The sequence below is a fragment of the Camelina sativa genome, chromosome 17 (genome assembly GCF_030686135.1).
Source record: "Camelina sativa cultivar CO46 ecotype springtype chromosome 17, ASM3068613v1".
In the NCBI taxonomy this organism is placed as follows: Eukaryota; Viridiplantae; Streptophyta; class Magnoliopsida; order Brassicales; family Brassicaceae; genus Camelina; species Camelina sativa.
Genome location: NC_141896.1, coordinates 31,204,599 through 31,213,421, shown reverse-complemented (window position 1 = coordinate 31,213,421; position 8,823 = coordinate 31,204,599). Strand labels below are relative to the sequence as shown.

Sequence of the window (8,823 nt, the reverse complement as noted above, 5' to 3'; positions counted from 1 at the left end):
TTAAGAAAGACATAATATCGAAATATTGAAATACACTACATGTTCAAGTTACAGAAATCAAAAGAGGATGAGATAGAGTTCATACAAAAGTGGCAATGAGTTCATACAAAAGAGCGAAAGATAGAGTTCATCCGAGTAGAGTGAGATAGACTTCATCCAAAAAGAGTTAAGACATAGAAGAAACCTATGAAGCAGCGGTTGATGGAGTTGGAGTTGGATCATCTTGGAGAAGAGGTTATGTGGTTGTCTGTTTCCTTGCAACGAAATTCTCAAACCGCGGATCACATTCCCTCAGAATATCCTCGACGACTGATAAATGGTCAATCTTGTCCTTCTGGGCAGCAATAACTTTGGATTGCTCAGCTTGGGCAGCAATAAGTTTGGATTGCTCAGCTTCACGCACAGTTGTTTCTGCATCATGCCTCCGCAGTTGAGCAGCCTGTTCTTCTATCATGCGTTGAGCTTCCTTCAACTGTTCTTCGAGAGCCACAAAGGTAGAAGAGCCACATGCTTGCTTATGCTTTCCATTGACAAGGCAGTCCTTGAGGCTTCCAACTCCATAAGGTGTTCCTCTTGTATCTTTCTCAGTGGACTTGAAAATAAGAGAAGAGTTAAGATTAGTGGATGACAAATGAAACTACAAGACTATAAATGTGTATTGGTTTTTTAAAAAAGTTACCTCAAGGAAAATTTCTGTATATTCTTCTGTTGTGAGGTCCCGTGGCCGTGATTCTCCATCCGACACAGCAAAAGACTCTGCCTCGAGCTGAGACAACCTCTCTTGAACAGTCTTCTCATAAGTTCCAGCAATCTTCTCTGCCTTCCGATCAACATATGTACCATCAGGCTTTGTATGTGCCTTGATAAAAACCTCACCAAGTCGGACTTCTCTTCCCAATTCCTCAACCTGCAATGTTAGCAAAGAAACAGAGATTAACTAAAAAAAAATAACAGCTATGTAAGAATTGAAATTGGCAAAAATAACAGCTACTTAACCATTTTGTCTTGAAGCTGTCGATATGACTTTGGCCCTGAGAGGTGTACATAAGGACCTAGGCCATTACGGTCAGACATACGGGCATCAGAGTAGGTTTTACTCCTTTGTTGTGCTTCTTCAGTGTCCCAGTAATCCTCCATCGTAATCCAGAGAGTGTCGCCAATCCAGTTTGGTTGAACTCGACTAGTCCTCACACTGCTAACCATGTCTTTGATCCGGTTTTGACAGATTCCCTCAAAGTAAGCTTGAACAGTCCCGGTTATCAAAGGATCCCAAGTGTGGGTTTTCTAGAAAAAAATGAGCTATTGTGAGTGAAAAGAAGACATGTAAAGCTATCTATGAAAGCTATGTAAAAAGGAGCTATCCTTACCGCGAACTCAAGGAAGTATCTCTCTTGTTTGTCCCGCGGCACACATGTCCAGCTGTAGAAGGGACCTTCGAATTTGTTTTGAAGAATTTTAGTAATCTTCCGAACAAGTTTCGATCCTTTGTCACGAGTAAACCTCCATACACATGAACCAATAAAATAAGTAAGATCAACAGAAATTTTAGTACAATACAAGACAAGACCACAATCATGGCTATTCGCACAAGACAAACCAACAAAAATGAGAACAATACAAGACAAGACCACAGTCACTGCTATTCGCACAAGACAAGACCACAATCATGGCTATTCGCACAAGACAAACCAACAAAAATGAGAACAATACAAGACAAGACCACAATCATTGTTATTCGCACAAGACAAGACCAACTTAGAAGCTATTCGCACAAGACAAGACCACAAGACCACAATCATTGTTATTCGCACAAGACAAGACCAACTTAGAAGCTATTCACACAAGACAAACCACAATCATTTATATTCGCACAAGACAAGACCACAATAATTGAAGAGGAAAATCATACCATTGGGTGTTCGGTGTGGGTGTGGGAGAGAGGACAGTGGTGAACTGATCCCTGTCTGGAACCACAAGCAATGCATTTAGAGCACGCAACACATCGGACTGTAGTTCGGGCAACACCGGAGAAGATTCTTCTTCAAAGTTGTTCCCTTGAGACGATGGATGCGATGGATGCGACTGACTTCTCGCCTAAGGTTGAGAGGGTCGAACTGGAGAAGGAGGAGAGACTTCCCGACTTCTAGCCTGACTTCTCACCTGACTTCTCGCCTTACTTCTCGCCTGAGTTTGAGAGGGTTGAACTGGAGAAGGCGGAGAGACATCCCGACTTCTCCCATGAGTCCGTGGATTGAAGTGGACTTCTTCTGAAGGAGTCCGGTGTAGCTCGGGTGGAGGTGGATGTGTAGATGAGTTCTGAAAAAGTTGTTGCGGTGGAGGATAGTTCCGGATCTGGGCTGGAGACTGTCGTTGCAAACCGCCGGCTTGTGCTTCAGGCGTCTGCAGAGGAGGAGGATCTTGTCCCGCCGGCGTGAAGTTGTACCGACTGGGCAGAATATTAGGCCGTCGATTTGGTGTTGCCCCCGTCGCTCTCTGAGTAACGTTAGGACCAACCTTCCTTCTCTTCCCTCGATTTGGCATCTTCTTGGTGATGGAGACTGATAGATTCTAAGAGAGTGAGAGTTGTGTTGTGAGATTAGGGTTTGAGAGAGAGAGGCGATAGAGTTTCGAGTGAGAGTTGTGTTGTGAGATTAGGGTTTGAGAGTTGTGTTGTGAGTTGTGTCGTGAGATTAGGTTTTTTAGGTTAGTTAGTGGGTTAATGGGTTTAGGTTAGTTAGTGGGTTAATGGGTTTTAGGAATTACAAGGCCTAATTAGATAATTAGGTAGTGGGTTTGGGCCTTAAACATTTAAATGATTAAGATAGAAATTGTAATTAAGATAGAAATTATAATAATAAAATTAATTTATTATTTTTCTAAAAATTATAATTACAAATTTAAATTATTTTAGTACTTATTAATCCTTAATGAATATTGAAACAAAAAAGAAATAAGGAAAAGATTCTATATATAATTTCTATCTCTATTATAATAATAATTAAAAGAATTTGTAATTTTAATTTTAGAAAAATAATAAATTAATTTTAATATTATAATTTCTATCTTAATTATAATAATAAATCTTTACATAAATTATTTTAGTACTTATTAATCCTTAATGAATATTGAAACAAAAAAAGAAATAAGGAAAAAATTCTATATATAACCTATATAGATACTTTAAATAGAGCATATTCATCAGTCCAAATCCTATGCAAATATTGTTTGTGAATAAAAGTAAGAAAATGACAGGCTTCTTAAAACATATGTTTGTTTTCTTCTTCTACTACATGAACAGAAAAAACTTACCGCCATTGTTCTGAACTGTATCTTGGCTACTTCCAAACGAGAATTGGTCCAACCCTACTAATTCGAATTCTAATGAAAAATTTCCTGTATATAAATTGTGTTTTTTTTAAGAACTATATATATTTTTTTTTTGGAGAAAATAAAAATTTTTATAAAGCCAAATTTTTTTTTATCTACATTTTTTTTTTGGGGAAGTAAAGACAATTGTGTTGGAATGAAGATGACAAATGGGTGAAATTTGTTTTTATAGTCTACATCTATGCCACTAATAGGCGACTACTCAATATCAGTTGGCCCCCACAGAAAAACACGTTTTTTAATTGTCTTTTACGACTATTTGGCGACTAAGGGGTGACTATTTAATGACTCGCCGAATGAGTCGCAGAATAGTCGCTAAATTGACGACTATAGTACGACTATCTACAGTGGTCGGTAAAGTAGTGACTGATTGGCGACTAAATTACTGTAGTCACAGCGTAGTCGCAAAATGGTCACTATATGGTCGTTATTTTTGGCGACTACAAATGTAGTCGCTACTTGTAGTCGCTAATCGACTGTTTTCTTGTAGTGTTATTCCAGCAGTTTTTAGTCGATGCATTCACTACCATCGAGTCGAACAGGTTGAACTACATTTGGATGAACCAAAGCAAACTCCAAACTGAAAGAGTCGATAAGATAATTGAAGCTGCTGAAAAAGGACATGAAGATCTTGCACAACATGGAAAAAGGATATTTATTCTCTCATCGTTTACGGGTGGAAAGAGATATTTGATGCAACATTATCTTGACGCCATGGCTACTTGCAAGTATTATGGATTTCCTGATCTTTTCATAACTTTTACGTGCAACCCAAGGTGGCCTGAAATAGATCATTATCTAGAAAGGCATCGTCTTAGTAAAGAAGATAGACCTGATATATGTAGTCGAGTTTTCAAGATGAAACTTGATAGATTAATGGACCAAGTGAGAAAGGAAAAAACTTTTGGTATCATAAATTCTGGTATGTATTAAATAAATTTTTATTATTATCATTTATATTAGTCTTTCGAAAAATATAACTTATTAATGTTTTTAAAAAAAATGTTTATTTGTTTTCAAAATTTTCAGCGATGTATACAATAGAATTCCAGAAGAGGGGTCTGCCTCATGCGCACATGATTTTGTTTTTACACCCAGACAATAAGATGCGTACATCAGACGACATTGATAAATACATAAGCGCTGAGATTCCTGATAAAGAGGTGGATAAGTATTTATACGAAGTTGTTTCTGATGTGATGATCCACGGTCCGTGTGGTCCTATGAACAGAGATAGTGTCTGCATGAATAATGGGCAATGCACAAAATTCTTCCCAAAACCATTCATGGATAATACTTTTGTCGACGATGCTGGTTATCCAATATATAGACGACAAAACGATGGGAGAATCGTGGAGAAAAGAGGTCTTCAATACAATAATAGTTACGTTATTCCCTATAATCGTGATTTATCACTCCGTTTTCGTGCTCATATAAATGTTGAGTGGTGCAACCAGACACGTTCAGTAAAGTATTCGTTCAAGTACATCACTAAAGGTCCGGACTATGTTAGAGCCGAAGTAGGAGAAGAAGATCAGGAAAATGAAATTAAAAAGTTTTTCAATTGCAGGTAACAACTTATTAGGATTGTCAAACATTCTCATATTAATTTGTACATGACAAACTAATCCAAGTTTTTTTAGGTATGTATCTGCATGTGAGGTTTCTTGGCGAATTTTTGCTTTCCGGATTTGTTATCATACTACAGCCGTAGAAAAACTCCTGTTTCATCTTCCAGGACAAGAATTGGCTATTTACAACCAGGATGATCCAATAGAAGATGTTTTGCACCGTACAACAAATAGAACTTCCAAATTTTTGGGCTGGATGGAATGCAACAAGATTTATCCCCAGGCCAAAAAACTTACGTATGCTGAATTTCCATCTAAATTTGTGTGGAATAAGAGAGAAAAACTTTTGAAGCCTAGGTCAGAGAAATGGAAAATTTTTGCAATAGGCAGAATTACGTATGTACCGCCTTCTGTAGGACAAGCCTATTACTTGCGAGTTCTGCTTAATAAAATTTCAGGACCAACAAGCTTTGACTATTTAAAAACAGTCAATGGTGTACTTTATAATGATTTCCAAGAAGCTTGCTATGCATTGGGATTATTGGATGATGATAAGGAGTACATTGCAGCTATAAACGAAGCAGGTGAATGGTGTTTTGGGGAATTTTTAAGAAAGTTATTTGCGATCCTACTGCATACAAAGAGTTTCATTGTTCCTCTTGAAGTTTGAAATAAAACAAAAGACATCTTGTGTGAGAATATTTTGTTTAAAGAAAGGAGAAACAGGAACGATCCATGTATTTCAAAAACTTATTTTCTTTCATGCAAATATTTTGTTTTCTAAGGAAAAAAATTATAATAAAGTGTTTTAAATTTTCTGTGGTAGGTCTAATGTTGTCACGGACTCAGATAGAAAATATATGTTTAACTGAAATAGAACTTATGTTACGATCGAATGGGACGTCTCTTACGGCCTTCGAGAGAATGCCTAGACCAGATGATAGTATAATGAACACAGGAGTAAATAGGCTTATCGCAGATGAGAGAATAACTAAGCCTCATAAACAACTGGAATTGTACGATGAGTTGTTTCCTATGCTAACTGATGAGCAGAGACGTGTTTATGAAGAAATTATTCACTCTGTGAATCACAACAAAGGTGGTATGTTTTTTGTCCATGGTTTCGGTGGTACTGGAAAAACTTTTATGTGGACTATTCTTGGTGCTGATATAAGGTCTAAAGGTAATATTGTTCTTAATGTTGCTTCAAGTGGTATCGCTGCTTTGCTTTTGGAAGGTGGTAGAACGGCTCATTCAAGATTTGGTATTCCAATCAATCTTAATGAATATTCTGTGTGTTCGATAGATGCCGAATCTGATCTTGCTGATTTAATTAGAGAAGCAAAGCTCATAATATGGGACAAGGGTCCAATGATGAACAAGCTTTGTTACGAAAATTTAGATAGGAGTTTGCGAGATATCATGAAGTGTGACCAGATTTTTGGAGGTAAAGTTGTTGTGTTAGGAGGTGATTTTAGACAGATTTTACCAGTTATTACGGAAGGAGGAAGGGTAGCGACAGTTTTAGCATCTATCAACTCATTTGTTCTTTGGAATAGTTGTAAAGTACTTAAACTTACCGAAAATTTGAGACTTCGCAAAGCATGTAATAGTATGGATGCAGGTGCTCTTGCTACTTTTTCTAAGTGGCTTCTTGATATTGGGGATGGCAAAATTAACGAGTCAGATAGTGGGGATGTGGAGATAGAAATTCTGGATGATTTATTAATTAATACAAGTGGAAATCCTATTGAAGCAATAGTTAAAGAGATCTACAGAGAACAATTTACAAGGAGAACTGACCCAAAATTCTTTAGTGAAAGAGCTATTCTAAGTCCAAGAAATGACGATGTTGATAAGATAAATCAGTTTATGCTTACTAAGCTTCCAGGTATGCAAATTAAATAGGATTTAGAAATTTACTTTTTTAAAAATTTTAAATTTCAAAACATATACAAAATTTTAAATTTTTTATTTACAGGTGAGGAGAGACGACATCTTAGCTCTGATAGTATTGAAACGTCTGATACAAGCGGACTTGATGATATGATCTACACTCAGGAATTCCTAAACAGTATTCAAGTTTCTGGATTGCCAAGCCATGTTTTGACTTTGAGAATTGGAGCACCTGTCATGTTGCTAAGGAATATAGATCCTCAGGGAGGTTTATGTAACGGTACGAGGCTAATTATTACTCAGATGGCCAATCATGTAATCGAAGTAAGGATCGTGACAGGGAAAAAGGTTGGTGATCGAGTATTTATCCCTAAAATGTATGTTAGTCCACCTGATGCAAAGTTTCCCTTTCGTATGAGACGATGATAGTTTCCTATTACCATGGCGTTTGCAATTACTATAAACAAGATTCAGGGTCAGACGCTAGAACATGTTGGATTGTTTCTTCCGAAACTGGTTTTCACACATGGACAGCTTTATGTTGCCTTCTCTCGAGTCACAACCAGAAAAGGATTAAAGGTGTTAATTACAGATAAAGATGGGAAATGCTAGAATAAAACACTTAATGTTGTTTTCAAAGAAGTTTTTGAGACTGTTTAATTATTATGTTTGTAATTGAAAATTGTTTTAGATTTTTAGATTAAATTTTATTTTATATAATTAGTCAAACAAATTTTTATGATCTTTAAAATACAATGTGTCTCATAATACTCATTACAATTTTTTGTAATATAACTAAAATGGTGGTATTGCTAAGTAATTAGATAGAAAATATATTTACGTAATGGCAAAAATAATTGTTGACTGTATGATAAAGTCTAAATTTTAACAATTAAATCTCAAACACATTTAACTTAGAATTTTGCATCATATCTATTAAAAACAAATTCTGTCTTTCATTTGTTATCATAATTTAAATAATAATATATAATAGTGAAAAGAAAAAAAGTGGAACGCTAAAACGTTAATACGCAACGTTTAATCGTGACTCTTTGTTTTCTTACAGTTCTGAAATCCCCTTTTCGTCTCCGATAACTGAGAGAAAACATAAAAACCCTAATTTGATAGAATCATGAATATCGATTATATTTCTGATCTTCATCGGGGAAGAACCAACTGGTGTATCCAAGTCAAGGTCTTGAATTCTTGGTATGTCTACAAATTCTTCAGCAAACGAGTTCTTCTACTTGTGGACGAAAGGGTTAGAGAATTTCCCAAATGATAATTTCTACTTAAATTTGTTATTTTAAAAGTCTTATATATTAGATTACTAACACAATTTTATCAAATTTTGAAGGGTGACACAATTGAGGTGGCCTTTGTTCCAACAACACTAAAAAAGCTCTGGAAGTATATTTATGAGGGTAAATGGTATGAGATTAGGACTTTCAAAATCATCAATCCAACCCTAAGGGAGAGGAATACTCATCATCCTTTCCAAATCAAGTTTACGGATGAATCAACCATGACTCAGTTGGAATCAGCAAATTCGAAACATTACTTTCGATTCGAAGATTTGGGTGATATATATCGTTCAAGAATCCATCATCCCATCTCTTTTGGTAAGTTTTTAAAATAATAATTTCAATTATACCCTGTGGATATAGATTTTTGCTATCTTTGTGTTGGTAAATCTTTAGACTTTTAAGAATTTTGGAACTTTGTGAATTGGTCCCTCCCATTTAAAGTACAAATAGAACTTTTACATAAGTAGTTTTATGTGGATGATAGATTTAGAAACAATTATTCTTAGATATTGCTATCTTTGTGTTGGTGAATCTTTATACTTTTCAGAATTTTGGAACTTTGTGAATTGGTCCCTCCCATTTAAAGTACAAATGGTACTTTTACCTAAGTAATTTTATGTGGATGATAGATTTAGAATCAATTATTCATAGATATTGCTATC

General features: G+C 35.7%; 2 protein-coding genes across 3 annotated transcripts; one reads left to right on the top strand and one right to left on the bottom strand.

Annotated features, from left to right (window-relative positions):
- LOC104759796 (uncharacterized) lies at positions 1 to 2,650 on the bottom strand. Its single transcript, XM_087497285.1, has 4 exons — positions 1,368 to 2,650; positions 997 to 1,284; positions 680 to 907; positions 1 to 592 (listed from the first exon to the last, which is right to left on the bottom strand). The coding sequence occupies exons 2-4, from the start codon at positions 1,201 to 1,203 to the stop codon at positions 236 to 238; spliced, it is 792 nt and encodes a 263-aa protein (XP_087353411.1). The 5' UTR covers positions 1,204 to 1,284; positions 1,368 to 2,650; the 3' UTR covers positions 1 to 235.
- A 593-nt stretch (positions 2,651 to 3,243) lies between these two features.
- On the top strand, positions 3,244 to 7,496 carry LOC104759795 (uncharacterized). Of its 2 annotated transcripts, XM_087497383.1 has the most exons (3): positions 3,244 to 4,309; positions 4,417 to 6,849; positions 6,940 to 7,496. In XM_087497383.1, the coding sequence occupies exons 2-3, from the start codon at positions 5,694 to 5,696 to the stop codon at positions 7,278 to 7,280; spliced, it is 1,497 nt and encodes a 498-aa protein (XP_087353509.1). In that variant the 5' UTR covers positions 3,244 to 4,309; positions 4,417 to 5,693; the 3' UTR covers positions 7,281 to 7,496. The 2 variants fall into 2 exon arrangements, with proteins under 2 accessions (XP_087353509.1, XP_087353510.1); XM_087497384.1 differs by lacking the exon at positions 6,940 to 7,496 and having other exon boundaries at positions 4,417 to 5,783.
- The last annotated feature ends 1,327 nt before the right edge of the window (positions 7,497 to 8,823 follow it).